Genomic DNA, 23,084 nt, shown 5'->3' with positions numbered 1-23,084 from the left:
GAGTACAGAAGTAGTTGTACTGAATAGAGTAGTTTATTATAAAAATAAAGTAAATGAATATGCAATTGAAAACGTAGTCAAGTGAGAATAAACACGGTGAAGTATAACCTGAAAAATTGCGTTTTTATTATGAAGTGCTGTTTTTAAATATTTTCAAGAACAATTTAAATTATTTATTTTTATTAAAGACTTACATTATATAAATACTATGGTGAGAGTTTGTACTGTGAAAAGTTGCCCAAGTGGCCGGAAAAGTAAAAAAGTAGTAAAAGAAACATTGTGTTCTGTGTCTTTTTTTCAAGCAAAAGTATGTATATATGAAATAATAGTTCAGATTAGAATTTTTAATTCGAAATATATTAATCATTACTAACATCTTTACATTAATGTTTAGACCCCAGTAAGGTTACAACATTGGTCCAAATCTTTGGGTGTAGCGTTGAAAGCATCCGATTACATTTGTCAATTTCACTTCAAGGCAAAAGATATAAATATGTATGCCAAGATTGTCATCGGAAATGAAGTTCACTTACATTCTTTAGGCAGAAAAGATTTTACAGAAGAAGCAGTGCCGACGATCGAACATCAGTTGCAGCTCAATCCTGAACTGCAGCAACAAGATCAGCAACAACTAGAGCAAGAGCAACATCAACCAGATCAAGAGCAACAGCAGTCGGAACAAGAGCAACTGCAATCAGAGCAACAGCAACTAGAACAAGAGCAACAGCAACCAGAACAAATACCGGAAATTGTAAAACCAATTTCATATTTAAGAAAAAAATATGCATTACTACCCCAGAATTGGTCTTACGCTGAGAAACCTGACGCAATGGAATTTATTCGGATTGATCCTGTGCGAATGCAGATCCAGAATCATATAGCTTTAAATAAGGATTTCTCTATTTCGGTAAATATACATGCTTTTTTATTACATTGTATTATTTCAATCAATAAATTATTTAAATTAATTAACATTTTACAGGTAATTTTTACAAATTTTGAAAGAGTCAATTTAAATGATAAATTATCTTCACCTGATGAAATATTTGATTATTTAAAATCTGTGGAAAAATGGCCGTTATGCGTTGGCACGCAAATTGAGAAACAAAGGTAACGTAGATGTATAATTAGGAAATACTTAAATAATTTGAGGAAACAAATGCGAAATGTCATTTGATTCTTTTTTAATTTTTTAACTTAATATTTTAGATACTCTAGTCAATGCAAACGAGTAGTCATCGGTGATGAAGCTTATCAAAGGAACCAAATAAATCCTAGATGTAAATCTTGCAGAGTTCTCCGAAGACGGTTACAGAGCAAGCATAGTTATCAAGCAATGTAAACGGGGAAAAATATGTCTGATTTAATTTACGAAATATTTATTTTTGAAAATTATCTATTTTATTTTAATGTTTCATCGTTTTAATCGTGTTTTAACTATCACAATTACGAAGACTGAGCAATTAAGTTTTAAATGCATTTATTACTTTTTTAAGACTCATTGTTTTTGAATATATAAGCAGTATTTAATAATTGTTGAGTATTAATAATTATGTAAGAATGTTCTATTTTTTTAAATACATTTATTTACTCAATTTTTATTTTAATTATTCGTAATTATACAACCCATCACTAAAAAAATTTTTATTTTTTTTTTTATTGGTTATATTATTTATGGTATTTCATATTTTATTATTCCAAAGAATACTAAAATTTTTAATATTATTGTTATATAATGAATCAATGTAAGAAATTACTTTATTATCTCGGCCTTCAAAAATTTTTGAAAGTCGCTCGTTTGCGGACCGGATATATCTTTCTTCGTTTAATTCTGTCCTACTCTAACAGTTTTAGGCGCTTTCTTTCAAATTGAGTCATTTTGCTAAAACAGCGCTACCTTAATTGTATCTGATTTTATGGACACTTCTAATGAACAGAGAGAGTGCTCCTTTCCTCTACCCACAATTTAGAGGAAAATGTTGGAGAGCAAACAGTTACCTTTAAGTTGACAGTAAATTGTCTGTACTCTGTAATTTGAATTCACCCAAATAGCACAGTTTGCTTTAGCAAAAGTTTATTTTACAAAAGATTCCTTGAATTTTTCGTTAACTTCGGAAATTTTTCTAGTAAAAAGTTACCTCTAAATTGAAGGAAAATTATAGCCTGATAGCCAGAGTTTCTGATCAGAAAGTTGGTGTACATGAGTTGCGACCAACTTGACGTCAAGTTGTCAACAACTTTCAGCTTGTGTAACTGTTGACTACAAATTGGCTACAAGTTGCTCAGAAGCTTGTAGTCAACAGTTACACAAGATGAAAGTTGTCGACAGGTTTCTCGGAAAGTTGCCGTCAACTTATTGAAGTGCCAACTTTTGCAGTCAATTTGGCGATAGGTTGCAGCAGTAGATTGTCGCCAGGTTGCCGCCAACTTGGCTATCAGGGATATTTCTATTCTTTTATTCAACTTTTGCTGTGAAATTGTCGGCAAAGTCGGGCAGCAGATTTCAGATAATTTCAACATCAAATTACTGTCAATTTCAAGCTAAAGTGGCTATTAGGGGATAGAGCAGAGAAATTCGGAGTACGGTTGTCATACTGCCGATGGGGCGACTCAGACAAAAATTTTATGGCAACTGATACCTACATTTTACTTCCACGGCTTCCACGTAACAATAAAATAATTTTATAAATATTTAGCCGAATCTGTGTCTGTGTATACAAGCGCTTGATGTTGTGTAAGTTGTGAATATATAATAACATTAAAAAACTAACCTAACTTCAATATAAAATATATGAAATCAACAACTGAGTCAAGAGGGTAAGGGAATATATATATAAATAATTCATTGTTTAATTTATGTAAAGTAGAAATTTAAAAAAATAATTCATAAATATTTTTTTTTTTTGCAGTGTCATAAACTTATTTGTTATATAAAGTTTCTTTGTTATTTTTTAAAAATATATTATTTAATAACATGACATATGCTAATTCATGGGAAGAATTTGAAAAAGGTGCAGAAAGGTTATATCTCCAAGATCCAATGAAGGTACTATTATTTATAACAGTGTATTAACTAATTACTAATTTATTTATTTTTAATTACTTGATATAAACATTGGATTATTTATAGGCACGTTATACAATGAAATATTGTCATAATAAAGGTGTTTTAAGCTTAAAACTCACAGACAATCGAACGGTAATGAACTATATTTATGTTTAAACTAATTATAAATTTTATATAAATATGAATACTTAATGATACTAAATTAGCCGACGTCTAATAATTTTTGGATTTTTTAAAAAACCATAAATTATGAAAAAAAATTATTTAAAAAAAATGCACTAGTAGTCTTTTAAATTTTCTACATGTGCATATTTTTAGTTTTTTTTTTTTTCTTTAAATTTAATTGTTAAAAAAAAAAATCAAAAAATTTTTAATTTTGTTTGCTAACTTCAGTATCGTAATATTTAAATATATTGATTACAGTGTTTACAATATAAAACTGAAATAGCTCAAGATTTGAAAAAAATGGAAAAATTTATTGGAAATCTTATGAGACACATGGCATCAAAGGATAATTAAATGAACTCTTTAAAAATTTTATATATTTTTCAATAAAATAAAATTACCATAAGTATAAAATTTAAAAAATTATTTTTTTATTGATCCTATGACTAGTAGGATTCTAATATTTTTTTTTTATTGATTTATTTAAGTATATAAAATGAATGAACATGTACAAAGAAGTTGAATAAACAATAGTTATCAATACATCATTCGATACACGATCATTAGATCCAATTATGATTTGGGTAAATTCTTAGGTTTGCGGGTTAATGTTCTGTAACAAAAATTTATAACTTTATTATTTTTTTTATTATTACCATCAAGGCCATTCTTAAACAGTGCTCCTCACTTTTTAAAAATTTTCGATGATCCAACTGTCATAAGCGTATCAATTATGGTGACCACAGATTTTTGAAGCTGAAATTCCCTGACTTTTCCAAATATTCCAGTCAAATAATTAAAAAATACCCTGACTATACGTCGTAATATTAAATTATTGGAAACATTTATTTAATTCAAAATAAAATGGTACAAGTCAGTTCAATACATATAATCAATCGTTGTCGTTAAATAAAACTTTAGTTTAGTAGTTGTCAATGTTCATAGGTTTTTTTTATTTATTAAACTAATAATTTTTTGTTTTCGATTTCAAATAGGTGTTTTTATATAACGTATTCTGTAATAAAATATTAAAAAACTTTTCATTTTCCCTCAAATAAATTTCATAAATAAGATCGTTTTATAAAATCGCGTGCCAAAAGGTAAAAGGGCGCATTGCTACATGTTACTAGGGAACCATGATAAAAAAGCGCATAAAAAAATTCAAGTTTTAATACAAAATACTGACAAATAGTTTCACAAGACAAGTTAGATGCAAAAAACTAAAAATTTACAGATTTTTTCTTTAATTATTGTTTTGGATTATGGATCCGCCATAAATCAGAATAATTTGAAAAAGAAAAAAAAAATACAGATATGGAGAAGGAGGGTATGGGAGTCGTACCTAATTGAACCGGTTACATATTTCTGCAATTTTTTCTTTCAATTTAGTATAAGAGTTTCAAAATAATTTCATAAACTCCAATAACCAATTCCATAATAAAAAATATTGATACAATCACGTGTATTTTGTGATTTTTCTAAACATATTTTTAATTTTGATATTAAAAGAACGTAAAAGTAAAAATACACCTTCTTGACTGCAGCTTTTTTTTTTTTTTCATTTGTAGACTTAGGCTAAGCTTTTATTAAATTCCTTAGAAAAAAAATTTATAGACCCTTTTAGCTTTAGGTCACAAAATTTTCGAATTCCTAAAGCTAAAAGGGCGCATAATTAAAGACATACGCCCTTTTACCTTTGGGAAAACAATGTTTGATTTTCAAGCGTAGAAAATGTTGACTAATCAATTGGCGATGAAAAAAAAAATGTATTCGTCCTTTTAGCTTTGCAGAGCTAAAAGGGCCCACACATTGGTATGCGCCCTTTTACCTTTTGGCACGCGAAATATTAATGAAGTACGCGAATAATAAATATAGTGAAACATATTAGCTCAATACTTATATATATTTTTAATGTTTTTGATTTTTTAACTTGTCAATATGCATGTTAATAGCTTCAAGTTCCTGACGATTGATTTCTACTAAGACTTTCTTTTCTAACTGCTTCATTTTTTCGCTATTGAAATCAATTTCTGATAATTTTTTTTCAAAACGGTATTACAATCGTATCCACACCGCGCCATTTTTCGAACAGTTTCAACAGAAAATACAAATTTATCGGATTTTTTTAATAAAAAAAAAAGAAAGTAAAAACTTTTCCAGCTTTGTGACGGAATTCCCTGACTTTTTACTGATTTTTTCAGTACATTTATAATTCCCTGAGATTTACAGGTTTTCTAGAAATGTGGTCAATATGTCAATTTACATAGATTGATATAGATTTAAAAAAAAATTACTTACAGTTGATATCAATTCGGAGTTAAATGAAATTTGTTAAATAAATTTCAGTAAATATTCCTGTCAATTTTATAATCCGAATTTTTAAATTTTGCGGGCTAAAATTTATTCAACAAATTTCATTTAACTCTTAAGTGATAACAATTAATTAATTTTTTTGAAATTCTATGTTTCGACGAAATCGCAACTACGTCTGTTTTCAACTAATACTTAAATTTTTTTTTTAATTAATTAATAAAATTTCAATACTGTTTTAACAGTTGAAAGTCATTGGATATTTTTAAAAAGTGGAGGACACTGTCTACGAATGCCCTGAAAGTAATGAATTAAATAAGTTTATCGTATAAAAAATAATAACTTACGATATTATGGGTTGTAGAACTGCATCTAAAGTAACATCAATAGGAGGTGAAATTTCTGGATTTGGTGATAAATCATAAATTCCTTTTCTTGCTAATTGTGCTTGCGTCTGCACCAAATCAAATATTATGTCACTACAATTTTTAATAGTTTATACAATAAAAAATAATAATTTTTTAAAAATTAAACTTGTTTCATGAACGAAAAATAAATCAATGGAACTATTGGAATGTTTAAAATACATTAACATTAAGACTTTAAAAATAAATTTTGAATAAAAATTATAGCGTACCATACGAGTTATTCTAGTACTATCGGCAGAACTTGAACAGCAACTTGATAAATCCTGAGTGGTACTCTCACCCAATCCACTATCAACATTACTGCCAATTAATATTTTGCTACTACGTGAAGTCGAATTATAATCTTTTTTTTCATTATAATGATTTCTAGTTGTCGAATACTTTGATTCAAGTCCACTGGATCTTGTCGATAAAATCTCGTAATTTGCTTCGCGTTTTTGACGAATTTGTCTATCCCTCTTGTCAAATGTTCCAATTGTTCTGAAATCGAATCTTTGGCTACCTTTAATTCTTCCATAATTTTCTATTCATTTATTGATACAAATATTAACAGTATATGACACACCAAGGAAGGAAAGTAGCACATTCCAACCCGGGTGTATATTTTATGAAAAATTGTATTAAAGTTTTCCATGTATGCTCTGTAATTTCCAAAATATTTATGGTACACACGCGACTTTAATAAACTTTTTAAATAAAGAAGAAAAAAATTCCCGTGTTGTTAAAATAAGAAATGGAATTTTTCAAAACATCAAGTCTATAATTGAGTTCGATTTTTTCTTTTTTTTTTCTAACGGATTTTTTTTTTCCCTATAAATTACCAGTCTTTAAACTGGCAAAAAAAGACACTGTAGGGTGGATCAAAAAAATCAACGATTTTTTTTTTACTGGTGACACTGGAAAATTGGTTGCTAGACACCTCTAGAAAACTTTCGCCAAAAATAAGCTCTTAATTTCAATAGGAAGGTCCTCCGCATTACAGTTTTTTATTTTTTCCTCAGTCCATTAGAAAAAAATTAATATCTCACTCATAAATTGATCGTACAGCAAATCTATTTATACCATTTTGTAGAAAATTTAACGCTCCACAAAAAAAGGTTTCCTACATTTTTATCGTAAATCTCACCATTTAAAACATATTGAAGATTAAAGTTTGATTGTTTTAAGACACATTTGTTTTTTGCTTATGAATTTCCTAACTTGTGAACAAATAAGGATTATTAAATGAGCAATACATATTTTTGTAGGAAATTAAATGCTCTACAAAAATGGTCTCTTATGCTTAGTCGATAAAATTGAGCTTTTAAAAGATATTTGTCATCAAACTTTAATGCATTCCGATCTGAACAGTTTTCGATAACAAATTAGGAAAATTTCAATTTAATTTCTGAGTTTTGAGGAAATTTATACAAATTTAAGCTTTTACCAACACAGAAATGCTTGAAACTATATTTCAAGTTTTTTTTTTCAGACTTACATATGTTTGGCTGTATTGAAAAAAATAAATTATGCATCATTTATCGCTTAGAGTCAATTATTCATCAAACTAGTAATAGTTTTGCTGTAGATCAATTGATGAATTATATATGAATTTTTAACTTCCCGCTAAGAAAATCGATGATTTTAAAAAAATTCGGGAAGTTATTGTTTTCACTCCGATTTTTGAAAATCTAGTTTTCATCAGATATCGGCATTTTAAGATCACAGGAAACTATTCTGACTATTTTCAGAATGATGCTCGAGTGTCTGTATGTATGGATGTGTGTGTGTGTGTGTGTGTGTGTGTGTGTGTGTGTGTGTGTGTGTGTGTGTGTGTGTGTGTGTGTGTGTGTGTGTGTGTGTATGTGTATGTGTGTGAACGGTCTATAACTTTTTAACAAATGAGCCGATTTGGATGGTTAAGGCGGCAATCGAAAGAGCTTGTTGGCCATCAACTTTCCTGCGAATTTCAGATCATTTGATCAAGTAGTCTCGAAAATATTTGCAAATTACGAAAAAAAAAAAATTTTTTTTTTCGTTTTTTATTAATTTCTCAGAAACGACTTAAACGATCGACTTCAAAATCTAATCAGCTCTAGAACTCAGAAAAAAAAGCGTCGATCGTCGCCTTAACCATCTCAAGCGGCTAATTTGTTCGAGAGTTATCGCGGGAGAAAGAAATTGTAATAAACGGTTTTTTTCGATTATCGTTGAAGTGACTTATCCGATCAATTCCAAATTCTAATCAGCTTGAGAACTCAATAAAACGCGTTGTTTGCCACCTCAACCGTCTCAATCGGTTAATTCATTCGAGCGATATCGTTGAAGAAATTAATGGTAAAAACCGTTTTTTTTTTCGAAAACAACGGCGTACAAAAGTATTTTTGAGCTCGAAGAGCGGGGTCAACCGATAGACAGATTTTTTTCTATTGGACTGAGGAAAAAAATCGAAAACTGTATTGAAGAGGACCTTCTTATTGAAATTAAGAGCTTATTTTTGTTGAGAGTTTTCTAGGGGTGTCTAGCAACCAAATTTTCAGTGCTGCTAGTAAAAAAATAATAATAGCCGATTTTTTTACCAACCCTAATACACTGTATTTAATTTATTTGAAATACTTCAGCCATGAGAGTGCATTAGCACAGGAAATAAATACACAAGTGCAATAAAACTGTTAATCAGTGATTTATTAAAGTATACTCATGCTTTAAATAAATAAGGACATGCTTAACGAGTAAATAATTTACATGCTCGAAATAAATTAATAAAAATTAATTTAAAAAAAAACTGATTCATGCATAACATAAAAAACAATTTGATAAAATAATTTTCAAACAATGACTACAGATTCAGTATCATCCTCCAAAAGAGAATGGCTGAAGTGTGTTGATGTTTTCTTGAGATCATCGTACCTAGTTGAGACTGTTGTATCAATGTCTAAATGTAAATTACTTAAATGTGAAAGACTTTGAGGAGTAGCTTGTGATTTAACAACAGTGTAAGTGATTTCTCGTCGTTGTTCTTCAGTCATTCTTGACGTATCAATAAGATTATATTCTAAATGCCTAAAACAAGTTAATATATTACATTAATTATTCATTCAAAAATTATAATAAATATTTATTCATAAATTATCGATTGTTTTACTTTCTAAGCTCGTGAGGCAATTTCTGAGATGGACTTCTATGTCTGCTTCTATGTTTTCTTCTTGGCTCTGTATGACTCACCTAAAAATTTTGTTCTCTTTATAATAAAATAATAACTAAAATAAATATTAAATATTTACCACTGCTCTTTGAACTCCTTCAGCTTTTCGTTTTTGCGCTTCTCTCCATTGTGGCTCAGAATCTACTAATTCATGCCTGTAAAATTATTTTAAAACAATTAAATTATAAAACAAATTAATAAAACACTTATTTAAAGATTTGTACCGTGAATTACGAGAGCTTCGGTGCTTTCGTCGATGCTTACGATGACCAGATCTACTGTCGGAACCTCTAGAAAGTTCAGACTCACAGTCGGAATGCCGGCTGTGCCTACGATGACTGTGACTATGACTATGACTTCGTCTACGATGCCCACTGCGGCTGTGGCTGTCACCGGAGCTTTGACTTTCTACAGAACTACTTCTTCTATGAAGTCTATTAAATAACTATAAAAAAAAAAAAAATCAAGTCCCTAAGTACAGCGAAAACAATTAAATAATCGATAAATAAAAAAACTTACCCCAGGAGCTGTACCCGCAGAACGTATAGAGCGAGGACTGGATGATGAATAAAACCCACGAGATTGACTCTGAGTCCACGGTGCGCTTCGAATACTTCTAGGACTGGAATTATTTACATGTCTGGAGGTATTAGAATTTCCTAAATTAACAGATCGGCTATCGATTATCCGATCGGCAGCAGGAGTTTCAACAAATGGCCCTACTGTCTCTTGGCCCTCGACAATTCTACGCTGAGCTCGACGGCTTGGGACACGTTGGAAAGCTGGCTGTGGTATCCGACGAATAGAACTTTGCTGATGTTTTTCTGAAGTGGGACTGTAAGATCGAAAACGAGAGTACGGACTCATTGGCGGTGGTCCGGTTGCCATTAATCGGAAGAATGCTTGATGCTCTTGGCAACACTTCCAAAGATGTCGACAAGCACCTTTTGAAGGAGTTTCAAACCCATGCGTTCGCTCTTCGGAATTTTTTTCGCTGACACGAAGCATAAAGTATCTGCCCTGAGGTTTTAAAATGTTACTTTAGTATTTTTTTTCTGTTTTTATTCTAAAACTAAAACAGAAAAAGCAGCATTAAGTTATATTATACATACTTTATAATATATTTTATTGATACGCGGCCAATAGTAGTTGCCTACTTTGGTTTTATTTCGTAGTAAAATTATTCCACTTGGAGTTAAGCCCAAATAGTACTCGACGTTGTCGTCACCCTCAAACAAAATTATTAAAATTTCATTTACACATACAATTAATTATAAAATTAAATAGCATTTTTATAATATACTTACTAACACCGGATGGAGATCAACTCCATACATTTCAAGCCACTTTACTTTATCTAAATAATTAAGCTCTGCCGTTGATGGTAATTGACCACTATTTAAAAAAAAATAAATAATAGTTACAAAATTTTATATAATCATTTATGAATTTATACCAAAATATTAAAAAAAATAAATAAGGATATAATTACATACATTAGAGTTTTATGAAGCTCGACTATCCTTGCTTCCAGTTCAGATGTTTGATTAGTTAGAAATCGAAACTCGGTAACGTAACCAGGAGAATGCCGTCTAGGATCATAATCGCCGAGTTCCGCTAGAGAAGAAAAAAAAATATAGATATAAAACACAATTTTACTTTATTTTAAATAACTGATGTACATGACTTTCTGGTTACCCATGTAAAATTTAAAGAGTTTAAGAGAGACTACTAGTGTGAAATTTTTAAAAAATCAATTTGTTTTTTGCATATGTCGATTGTCTATACCTTCAAAAATAACATACTCAAATTTTTGTGCATATCTGGAACAGTTTTTTTAAGTCACAGCCATCTGAAGAACAGCCGCTTATCGGTTCTCGAAAATAAATTTTTTTAAATTGCTGCAGTTGTAACTTGAAGACAAATCATCCGATCGATTCGATTCGAATCGCAGCTTCTTTTATTCATGTTTCTACGTACCACGAACCTCGAGTTTTCCAATCAAATCAAAAATGTAAATTTGGCAGGCCAAAAATCATTAAATTTTCGCGCAAAATTTGAAATTTTTTTTAAAAACACCACCATTTTGTTAAGTTTCAATTTTTTTTCTTAGCTCGAGGGTTAAAGTACATTAAATACCTGCTAGTTTAATAAACTTTTAGGTTTTTTTGATTTCATGCACTGCGAAGGTCGCTATCACTACAGCAGTGTGGGGAATTTTTTTTTGGAGCGTTGAGAGATTGTGAATAACTCGCTGAATTTTGAATTTTTTAGCCCAAAAATTTCATCTTCTATTCAATATATATCCACAAATATGTCGCATTACTAATGCCAAAAGGGCGTACCTCAAAATGTACGCCCTTTTGGCTTTGCAGAACTAAAATTGCGTATGAAAACATTTTTTTTTTCTTCAATCAACTTGGGAATGTTAGAACAGTATATATCTAGAAAAAAACGAAAAAAATTTTTTTTTGACAAAAATTTTTAAAACCAAAAGGGCGTATCGTTTTTTTTTTTCTTTCAATTCTTATTAATTCTTAGCGAAAAAAAATCAAAAGAATAGTAAAGTAGATGACTTCACAACTCAATCCATTGGAAAAAATATTTCCTTAAATTAAAAAAACAGTCCCAAGTTGATTGAAAATAAAAGATTTTTCCTACGCCTTTTTGGTTCTGAAGAGCCAAAAGGGTGTACATTTTCAGATACGCCCTTTTGGCATTAGTAATGTGATATCCTTGAAGCATTAAAACATTCCATGTAGTAGTTTTCTTTGAAAAAACTCTCAAAAATCATCTTTTTTTCAGACGGTCACACTAGTGGTACCCCTTAAAGAAACCTATTATTTTTTGGGATCATTAATATTTAAATTTTTCAATTCAATAAAATTTGGTGTTATAAAAAATAAAAGTTAATTTTTACTTTGACGACAGTAAAAAGTAACGTGTAATAATTAACAGCAGTTGTATAGTATATATATTTGTTGATGATTCGTTAAAAAAAAAAAAAACATACGTGTTAATTGAGTGTAGAAAATTTAATGAGAACGGAATGAGAACCGACGAATCGACCCTGAAGTAACTCGAAACAGTACAGTCTCGACAATTAAGTATCAGTTTACACGCACAACGCGGTATATAGTAGTTATATACTAATAAAAAATATTTTATTTCTTTGGTTACACGTATAATTTATAGAAAACACTTCTGTATAATGAAAATAATTGATAAATTCATTCATAATTTGAAAAAAATTAATCCTTATCTATATTTATGAATGTTTCTTTCCTTTTTTTTTTTTTTTTTTATTAATTAAATTTCTGAATATCACAAACAAAAACTAATTGGATTGCACTTAAAGTATTTCAGATAAATTATTTTAATGACAATCTTAATGACGTGATTTTACATAATTATGATGTATTGTAAATAGTATATTTAAAAAAAATCGTAATATGTTTTGCTTGACTTTTCATAAAAATAGTATTGACAGAATTAATTATCCACAACAAAGAGTATTTCTAAATAATAATTATTTTATACATTATTTTAAATCGTGTATCTCATTATTTAAATAAGTTACTTTCATATGAAATTTTCTCTTCATTACTGTTTTCTTTTAACAAATGATACTTTTAATTTAATCTATTCAATAAAATAGCTAAAATTAAATTTCTATCTTATTACTATATTTATAAAAGCGAACTCAAGACTAAATAATCGATAGAGATAAAAACATGTACGTAATCAGGATAAGTTAAATAGAAAATAATCATTGACTCTACAGTTCATATCATTAAAATGAATTAGATTTATAAGTCATTATATCAAAAAAAAAATCTGTCTATCGGTTGACCCTGCGGGCCAGCCCCAAAACTTCCCGCTGTTTTCGAGCTCCTTGAGTTCAAGAAGCTAGAAAACATTGTTGTAGATACATTCCCGAGCTCTTCGAGCTCGAAAATACTTTTGTATACCATTGTTGTCGAAAAAACCGTTCTTTAGTATTTCTTTCTCCCACGACATCTCACGAACGAATTAAACAATTTTGATGGCTAAGGTGGCAATCGACGCGTTTTATTGAGTTCTAGAGCTAATTAGATTTCAAAGTCGATCGTTCAAGTCGTTTCTGAGAAATCACTAAAAAACTAAAAAAAAAAATTTTTTTTTTTTGTAATTCGCCAATATTTTCGAGTCTACTTGGTCAAATGATCTGAAATTTTCAGAAAAGTTGATGGCTAACAAGCTCTTTCGATTGCCACCTTAACCATCCAAATCGGTTTATTAGTTAAAAAGTTATCGACCGGTCACACACACACACACACACACACACACACACACACACACACACACACACACACACACACACACACACACACACACACACACACACACACACACACACACACACACACACACACACACACACACACACACACACACACACACACACACACACACACACACACACACACACATCCATACATACAGACACTCGAGCATCATTCTGAAAATAGTCAGAATAGTTTCCTGTGATCTTAAAATGCCGATATCTGATGAAAACTAGATTTTCAAAAATCGGAGTGAAAACAATAACTTCCCGAATTTTTTTAAAATCATCGATTTTCTTAGCGGGAAGTTAAAAATTCATATATAATTCATCAATTGATCTACAGCAAAACTATTACACACCTCAAAACGTCGACATCTGATGAAATTTCAATTATCGCAAATGGGAGTGAAAACAATAACTTCCCGAATTTTTCGAAAATCGTCGATTTTCTTAGCGGGAAGTTAATAAAAGAACCTTTAAAAAATATACACTGGTCACAAAAATTAAGGAATAGAACAAAAATTCTAAATTTTTGGGTGATTTTCAACATGCTGTTATTTCATCAAAAGCCACTAATTTTGCCTTATAGAGAATATTTTGCAGTTTTCAAAACCTTACTTCCATTCTCTGTACGACCAATACGTCCGGATTTATTGATCATCAAAACCAAAATGGACTTTTTTGCTTTGATCAATGATAACTCGGCGCCAAATCATCGTAGAGACTTTCTGTCACTCAGAGAAAAGTCGATGGTCATGTTAACTAAAAAGCTTCAACTATTTAAAATTAATTCCTAATACTATTTTGATAGTTATATTAACTATTTATTAGCTGCTGAAACATAATAAAATTTATTGGTGCTACTGAAATTTGATAGCCCTGATTAAATAAAAAGATTAAAAAGTATTTAAAATGATTTCTTTTTTAATCATTTTAAATACTTTTTAATCCTTCAAATCATTTCTAATCCTGTCTCTTATGGACATTTAACGTGTGAAATCATTTTTAATCATTTTTTTTAATCAGGGAGTAATTAAAATTTTTTATCGCAACTACTGAAATGAAGTTAAAATTAAATAAATTTTAAGTAATTACAGCAACCTTTTCGTTAATTCAAGTAACTAAAAAATTGTTTCAATAGTAAGTGTTGATTCATTGTTAATGTTAAATAGTTATTCTAACTATCGAGTTAATTGCTAAAACTAAAATTTTCTAGTTAAAGCTTTATTTCACTATAACTTTATAGTTAATGTAACTACAGGAATTGGTATTAATGAAACAAAATAACGTAGCATTATGAATTGTTTGATTACAATTATTATAAGTGAAATAATGATTGCAACTGCAACCGTCACGTAGTTAAAATAACAATCTCATAACTATATTAACTATAAAAATGCAAAAAAGAACTACAACTCAGTTGTTGCTTCAATTATTTTATAATGATTCATTTGAACAAAAATCTACGTTTGCACGAATTATTCATTTACACGGAAAGAAAATTATGGGAACTTTTCCTATGCATTATGGGAATGGTTCCCATAATGGTATGGGAATAGTACCTATACTACTATAGGAATGGTTCCCATATATTATGGGAACCATCCCCATAATAGTATGAGAATAATTCCCATACCATTATGGGAATGGTTCCCATAATGATATAGGAATGGTTCCCATACCATTATGGGAATGGTTCCCATAATATTATAGGAATAGTTCCTATACCAATATAGGAACCATTCCCATAATGGTACACGGAGAGAAAAATATCGCCAGAATGACTATCCAATGTATCTTCAAATGACGTATCGTCAGAATAACGATTCGTATACCTAATTTAGAAATACTCTCACATTAATTTAATAATCTATAGTATCGTTAAAATAAAGAGACGTATTTGGGTTAGGGTAAGTATTCGTTTGTTTAATTTAACAATACGACGAATAGCCTTTGTAACGATATGTAGTTTCGTTGATATAGGTATCTGTATAGCCAGCGTGAGGATCCGTATAGCTACATTGGCTGTACGTATCGTCGTTCTCGGTTGCCGGATGCCTAAATACAGAGTTTGCGCAATAGTCATGTCAGCGATTCATAAAATCCCTAAAATAAGGATACAGATCGTCATTTTGACGATCCACTGTAAGGATACTCTGTATAGCTGAATTGGCTATACAACGTATCGTTAAGTAAGATGACTATACAGCGTATAGCCAGAATAGCGATACGTATACTTAATCTGGCGATATTTTTCTCTCCGTGTATGGGAATCATTCCCATACTATTATGGGAATGGTTCCTATATTGGTATAGGAACTATTCCTATAATATTATGGGAACCATTCCCATAATGTTATGGGAACCATCCCTATAATATCATAAAATTCTTTTTTTGCACAATAATGTAGAAATTTCCCAAAATTTGAATTTTCTTGAATGTTTTATGCTGACAAAAAATTCTTGTTAAAAATTTTAATGTTTTTTTGCCAAATACGATTTTTTTTTTAAATTTTTGAATTTTTGTTTTTATGTTTAATAATATTTCTGTGTATTGTAGAAGTGATTACCACACTTCTTTAAATTAATTTTTTCATGATAATATGGGAACCATTCCTATAATATTATAGGAATGGTTCCTATAATAGTATGGGAACTATTCCCATAATATTATGGGAATGATTCCCATAATGGTATAGGAACCATTCCAATTGCATTATGGGAATCATTCCCATAATATTATGGGAATAGTTCCCATACTATTATAGGAACCATTTCCATAATATTATGGAAATGGTTCCTATAATTTATGGGAATGGTTCCTATAAATTATAGGAACCATTCCCATAAATTACAGGAATGATTCCCATAATATTATAGAAAGTATTCCTATAAATTATAGGAACCATTCCTATAATTATAGGAACCATTCCTATAGTGTTATGGGTATCATTCCCATAATTATAGGAACTATTCCTATAATTATGGGAAACATTCCTATAATTATAGGAACCGCTCCCATAATTTATGGTCGTAATTCCTATGTTGGTATAGGAAAAAATTTCACAAAATTATGGGAACCGCTGCTATAATTTTCTTTCCGTGTACAGTAATTGAATACTTATTTTAATCGTCGCAAATGATACTAATTTTTCTTTTCACAGCAGCGGAAAATTTTTTCTGTTTACTACAAATATTAAAAAAAAAAACAAAAAAATTTATTTAACGTATTTGAGTTCCCAAAAACTTACTATTTCCTTAAGTACCCCGTTTCACTCCTCCCTCTCCCATATATTAGACTGTGTAAAATAAAATCGATATTTTTTTTTTTAGTTCCATACGAAAATTTTGTTGTATGTAACAAAACAAAAATTTAGGAACTTTTTTGTAGATCATTTTATTATCCATCAAATATTGTTATTCAATTATTTTCAAACCTTATAATTCAACAGTTACAAGTAATTAAAATTAATTGTTTGGAAAAAAAAAATCGCAATTTTTGTGAAAAATGGATGAAAATTCTTTTATGTCGCATTAAACTGTATCGAAAATTGTTGTCTTTGATTATTTTATCAGCCGAATGACGGATTTCATCTGTAAAAAAGTGCAATGAGTATGCACTTATTCTAGTAAAAAATTTTAAGGTCAAAATATTTAACTAGTATCGAAGCGGCAAAAAGTAAAGTTGTTAGCTTTATATTTCATTTATATTAACAATTAATACTTGTTGATATCTTGTTAAATCCAATTTAACTAAAATCTAACGATTTCTTTAGCTGTGCTTACTGCAAAAATTATTCGTAAATTTAACTGAATTATTTACTTTATCGAAAATTGTTTGGACTCAAAAAATATTTGTTGAATTGACAAAAGAAATAAAATTTCTCGGAATAAGGACTATTCTTTTAACGCAAAAATTTTTGTATGCTTCAACTATGAAAAAAAAGTTGATTAAACCAAGAGAAAAATTTCTTGTTACTAGACAACGGCAATAGGAGTAGTTCGGTGCTCGCCACTAGATAGCGCCTACCATTTGTAGTGTTCCTGGTAAGAAACTTATTTTAGAAGTATTATATTCTAACTTGAGAGCAATCCTGACACCAATACTCTCCTGCTATACGACCGAGTACCAAGTATTTCTTTGGATGGTCAACATTTTTGGAATCTTTTATTGTGCATGAATGACTCGATATAATAACTTTATTAATGATATTATATTGAGAGTAAAAAATATAATATCAGACAACAAGACTAATTTGTTTTTATTCAATAACTTTAATATTACTAATTAAATTAAATTTAAAATTAGAACAGAATAAAAGTTATGGATGTTATAAATATAATCTTCTAGTCGTGATAACTAAAATGATTGTTCACTCGATCACAAATGTATAGTTTACTTGACTTATACACGAGATTTGTATCAATTATATAAAAGTAATAACATTAATAAATATTTAATATTACCAATAATTATTACTTTATGTTTAACGATACTTAAATTTAGATTCTTTTCAATGAAATACTTATAGTAAATAAAACTATTACACTGTAAAAATTCACCGGGGTAAGTCCAAGCGGTGTAGGTGTTAAAATTATCAGTGTTAAATTTACCCCCGAAAGCGATGTGAAAATAACGCCGCCACCGGTGTAAATATTCTAGACCGGTGTTAACCCTTTAGAGTCTGACCTTGAAACCCCACTCTTCGGTCTGGCGGAGCCCGATAGAATTAGAAAGAGCGCGAAGCAAATGTGTCAGGGCCGTATTATAAGAGAAAAAATTTCACCTAAGCGGGAATTGAAAATTATTTAATTTTTAATTTTTTATTTATTAAATAATAAATATCAAAGGACTTAAATTCGAAGTAAGAACAACATTTGGTTTCATTATAAATATATTTAAGTAATATTGCAATTACATAGCAATGTATAAAATTTTTTACATTTTTCTAACCTTACTTTTGGAGACTATTTCCTCACGTCAACAATACTAACTACGGTTCTGTCGATGAACGCAGCGCGAGATTCAAACGAGTGGAAGGGTACTCACAGACACACTACTACTCTCACATGTCACTCATACAAGCTCACGGGACTCTACGATTCGCGCTCTCCCCACTAGTCTCACACGGAGACGTTTCGAGATCCTCTGACTCTAAAGGGTTAAAATAACGTCGCCGCCGGTGTAGATATTCTTTACCGGTGTTAAAGTATTTTACTTTGTGAATATTTGTACTTACTCGATCACTATACTTGTTAATGAATGATATTTTTTATTAATTTTCATAAAGAACTGACATTTTTTGTGTTTTATAATCTTTAAAGTTTACTCCAAGCGGACGCAGTTTACCCTGCTTTTACACCGGTATTACTCCGCTTTTACACCGGTTACCCCGCTTTTACACCGATTTTATTCCACTTTCACACCGGTTACCCCGATTTAACACCGGTATTTTTAACACCGGTGAATTACTCCTTCTACACCGGTATAATTTTATTTTAACATCGGGCGGAGTTAAAATGAGTCCATTTTTAACACCGCTCTTTTTACAGTGTAGAATTAAGTTATGAAAATAATAAAATTTTTATTTCATAAACATTTTTAAATTAGTTATGTTAACATTTGATATGACTGATGGTACTAAAAAATAGTTATCTTGACTATTTTCCAATTGATATAATAACTATAAATCATTGTTGTAGAAATTATGATTAAATAGTTGAAGCGTTATTGCACTATAATTTTATAGTAAAATTAACTAAATTTTTCTCTGAGTGTGAGGCTGTCAAATTAGAGGACATAAAATTTCCAAAAAGAGTCATAAGGTCAGATTACCCAAAAAAATTTATTGAAGTCCATAGACTTGTTGGAAGACGACCAAAAATTTTGCAAATTTTTTTTTCGTCGGTTTTTTTAGGATTAATCCGGAACCGCGCATGATAAAAAAATTTGAAGTCCAGATCTGAAAACTAGAAACTTGAGGCTACAATTTTTGTTTTTTAATTTTTTTCTACGACCATTTTTCACCGAGTTACAGCATGTTGAAAATCGCCCAAAAATTTAGAATTCTTTTTCTATCACTTAATTTTTGTGACCAGTGTATATTTGAGATTAATCATTAATCTTACACGGAAAAAAATAACTAGGTGGTGTAACATGGACCAGTCTAGGCGGGTCACCATGAAAAATCATGTAATGTTACTGCAACATGAAAATTCATATTGTCTCACCATGATTTTTTCATGTAGCTGCAACATGAATGTCATGTTATTGTGGTCCCAGTAAGAGAATAGATCTCGGAAACTGTCCTCACTACCAAACATTTATAGTCCGGGAGCCAGGTGCAAATTTCGTCAGTCATTTCCTCTCAAGCGATAATTCATGAGAGTGTTGTGTTATAAAGCTACGTGAACGTCAGCTTGGGTTCCGAGGGTGGGTTGGGCGGTAATAGCCTCCCACACACGTAAAAAAAATAAAAAAATATTTAGTCATTTCCTCCCACCTGAAAACACGTAAAATTGTTCGCTAATCCAATATCTTGAAGAAAGATAACAATCAGCTAACTGTAGCACGGTGGATTATACGTCAGCTGATCACTCAAACGCGAAAAAAAAATTTTTACTTTTAGTCATTTCCTCTCATCTAAAAATTTACCTGATGGTAGCTTATACATAACTATGAAGAAATATATCCGTCAGCTGGCTGTATCCCGGTGGAAAACCCGTCAGCTGATACTTTGAAAGTTATAACGCAAGCGGTAGGTGGGAGCATCTAACGCGTAATTAAATGCATCAGCTGACGAGGTTTCCACCGGGATACAGCCAGCTGATTTTTTTTATTAATTACAGCAGAGTACTAAAAATCAACTCATAAATTTTCATCTGGGAGGAAATGACGTATCTCGAATTATTGAGTGTTACACTCTAATTTTATGGGAATTCAATGCTACGTAAACTTCAATAATGAATATCTCAAAAAATATCAATCTGAGTGATTCGGTGCTAAGGACCTTTTTTGTAGGAAATTAAATTTCCTATAATGTTGTCCTTTGCATTTTTTTTGTAGGTCTTGTTGTTTATGAGATAATAAGAGAAAAAACAAGAATTCTATTAAAAAACTCAGTTTAGCGGTCCGTACTACCCCACCTATATGAGTTACGACTTCGCGACAATGGGCATTTTTGTAGAGCATTTAATTCTGAGAAAATCCCGGCTTTGGGCGAGATGATATCATAAAATGCCGTGGAGTTATAGAAGTTTAAAAAATAAAAACCCAACTTAACGTGTATTTTAAATGGGAAATCTTTACATGCTGTGATCGAGTACTTAATATTAATATTAAGGGCTCAAACTCTTAGGGAATTTTTTGGGGGTATTTTCAACAAAATTTCGGGACGGGAGTGAAAATAAAAAATAGTCGCAATTTAAAATACACGTTAAGTTGGGTTTTTATTTTTTAAACTTCTATAACTCCACGGCATTTTATGATATCATCTCGCCCAAAGCCGGGATTTTCTCAGAATTAAATGCTCTACAAAAATGCCCATTGTCGCGAAGTCGTAACTCATATAGGTGGGGTAGTACGGACCGCTAAACTGAGTTTTTTAATAGAATTCTTGTTTTTTCTCTTATTATCTCATAAACAACAAGACCTACAAAAAAAATGCAAAGGACAACATTATAGGAAATTTAATTTCCTACAAAAAAGGTCCTTAGCACCGAATCACTCAGATTGATATTTTTTGAGATATTCATTATTGAAGTTTACGTAGCATTGAATTCCCATAAAATTAGAGTGTAACACTCAATAATTCGAGATACGTCATTTCCTCCCAGATGAAAATTTATGAGTTGATTTTTAGTACTCTGCTGTAATTAATAAAAAAAATCAGCTGGCTGTATCCCGGTGGAAACCTCGTCAGCTGATGCATTTAATTACGCGTTAGATGCTCCCACCTACCGCTTGCGTTATAACTTTCAAAGTATCAGCTGACGGGTTTTCCACCGGGATACAGCCAGCTGACGGATATATTTCTTCATAGTTATGTATAAGCTACCATCAGGTAAATTTTTAGATGAGAGGAAATGACTAAAAGTAAAAATTTTTTTTTCGCGCTTGAGCGATCAGCTGACGTATAATCCACCGTGCTACAGTCAGCTGATTGTTATCTTTCTTCAAGATATTGGATTAGCGAACAATTTTACGTGTTTTCAGGTGGGAGGAAATGACTAAATATTTTTTTTTTTTTTTACGTGTGTGGGAGGCTATTACCGCCTAACCCACCCTCGGAACCCAAGCTGACGTTCACGTAGCTTTATAACACAACACTCTCATGCATTCCTCTAATTTTCGCTTGAGAGGAAATTGGTCATGTAAATCTGTCGCTGGCTCCCGGACTATTATGAACTGTACATGCGTACAGAAAAGTGGGAGAACATTTAACACGTAAAACATCCAGAGTGGGAGTAAAAACCGACGACACCCGAAGCCCAATTTCTTGTTGAGATGACAATACCGTAACATGACAAATCATGTTGCCCCAACATGATTTTTTATAGTGACTCACCTAGACTGGTTTATGTTGCACCACCAAGTTATTTTTTTCCGTGGATAATATAAAAAACTTAATAAGTCGAAACCAATAGAGGAATAGGACAATCCAACGCATGTGTATAATTTGTCTACTCAAACCAAAAGCAAAGATGACAAACACGCAGATTGGATACCCTACCGACATTCGTGGTTTGAATACTTTTTTCATCAAATTTTTAAGCAAAAATTTTAATTTTTGTCATTGTTTTTAGGTTACCGTATGTGTAAATTTACTTCCTCTTCCCATAGAAGAAAACTGCAACTTTCGTTTCATCATACCTACACCGAAAGTTTAAATTCCTGCTCTGTTTAGAGGAAAGAAAATTGTTCTGTTTTTATATGTATAAGAAAACAAATTATAAAATTTAGCACATGCGCTTATTTATTCTTATCTAAAACAGAGGTAAGAATTTGAACTTCCAGGTGCAGATCTGGTGAAATAGTTTATACACGCCACGGAGGAAAATAGGACGTCCCGATCCGCGTGTTTGCCACCCTCACCTTTGGCTGGGGTAGACAATGGCACGCGCAGGTTGGAATGTCTTACTTTCCTCCTTTGGTGTGTTATATACTAATTCCGCTAAGTGGGACAAGAATTTAACCTTTCGGTGCAGGAATAGTAATAACTAATTAAATAAAGATGCGCAAATGTCTATCTTGCTTCAAACAGTGGCTAAAATTCATATTTTCTGTTACAGATGCGCTGAAAAGGCGCAAGAAAAATTTTGCATTATGAAGTGAAAACAAAAATTTTCTTAGGATTAGAAAAAATTTCTTGGCACAACAAAATTTTTTCATATGCCCCAAGAAAATTTTCATTTTCAAATTATAATGCAGAATTTCTTAGAGCAAGTAAAAATTTTCTTGGGGCGAGTAAAAATTTTTTTCGCCAAGAAATCTTTTTTTACTGTGTACAATTTAGTACATTTTTTTATTTCTCTATTTCTTTTCAGTAAGGTTTACAAATCTTTGTGATTACATTGCGAATAATCCAGCAAGTTTTACCAACC

General features: G+C 30.7%; 3 protein-coding genes and 1 long non-coding RNA gene across 9 annotated transcripts in view; 3 read left to right on the top strand and 1 right to left on the bottom strand.

The window, feature by feature from the left end:
- LOC130678570 (uncharacterized) overlaps positions 1–23,084 on the top strand; it is a 45,686-nt gene that overhangs the window by 11,607 nt on the left and 10,995 nt on the right. The gene's annotated exons all lie outside the window — the stretch shown is intronic.
- Positions 64–1,595, top strand: LOC130678566 (putative mediator of RNA polymerase II transcription subunit 26). Its single transcript, XM_057485850.1, has 4 exons — positions 64–307; positions 395–907; positions 983–1,110; positions 1,210–1,595. The coding sequence occupies exons 1-4, from the start codon at positions 209–211 to the stop codon at positions 1,340–1,342; spliced, it is 873 nt and encodes a 290-aa protein (XP_057341833.1). The 5' UTR covers positions 64–208; the 3' UTR covers positions 1,343–1,595.
- LOC130678569 (signal recognition particle 9 kDa protein) lies at positions 2,426–6,061 on the top strand. The gene is made up of 4 exons (XM_057485852.1): positions 2,426–2,817; positions 2,910–3,046; positions 3,131–3,199; positions 3,491–6,061. Exons 2-4 carry the CDS (start codon positions 2,975–2,977, stop codon positions 3,584–3,586), a joined length of 237 nt encoding a protein of 78 aa, XP_057341835.1. The 5' UTR covers positions 2,426–2,817; positions 2,910–2,974; the 3' UTR covers positions 3,587–6,061.
- Positions 3,649–23,084, bottom strand: part of LOC130678565 (band 4.1-like protein 4) — a 38,169-nt gene continuing 18,733 nt past the window's right edge. For 3 of the 6 annotated variants that reach the window (XM_057485846.1, XM_057485844.1, XM_057485845.1), the window contains 11 exons: positions 10,651–10,771; positions 10,462–10,549; positions 10,267–10,389; positions 9,674–10,174; positions 9,379–9,599; positions 9,234–9,309; positions 9,095–9,174; positions 8,860–9,012; positions 6,180–6,450; positions 5,890–5,996; positions 3,649–3,845 (listed from right to left, as the gene is read on the bottom strand). In XM_057485846.1, coding sequence (XP_057341829.1) covers positions 3,806–3,845; positions 5,890–5,996; positions 6,180–6,450; positions 8,860–9,012; positions 9,095–9,174; positions 9,234–9,309; positions 9,379–9,599; positions 9,674–10,174; positions 10,267–10,389; positions 10,462–10,549; positions 10,651–10,771 — 1,781 coding nt within the window. In that variant the 3' untranslated portion in view covers positions 3,649–3,805. Of the gene's footprint in view, positions 3,846–5,889; positions 6,022–6,179; positions 6,451–8,619; positions 9,013–9,094; positions 9,175–9,233; positions 9,310–9,378; positions 9,600–9,673; positions 10,175–10,266; positions 10,390–10,461; positions 10,550–10,650; positions 10,772–23,084 lie in introns of those variants that run through there. The other 3 variants (XM_057485848.1, XR_008991843.1, XM_057485849.1) reach the window with 3 other exon arrangements.

This window comes from Microplitis mediator, chromosome 2, assembly GCF_029852145.1.
Source record: "Microplitis mediator isolate UGA2020A chromosome 2, iyMicMedi2.1, whole genome shotgun sequence".
In the NCBI taxonomy this organism is placed as follows: Eukaryota; Metazoa; Arthropoda; class Insecta; order Hymenoptera; family Braconidae; genus Microplitis; species Microplitis mediator.
This window is presented reverse-complemented; position numbering and strand designations above follow the sequence as displayed.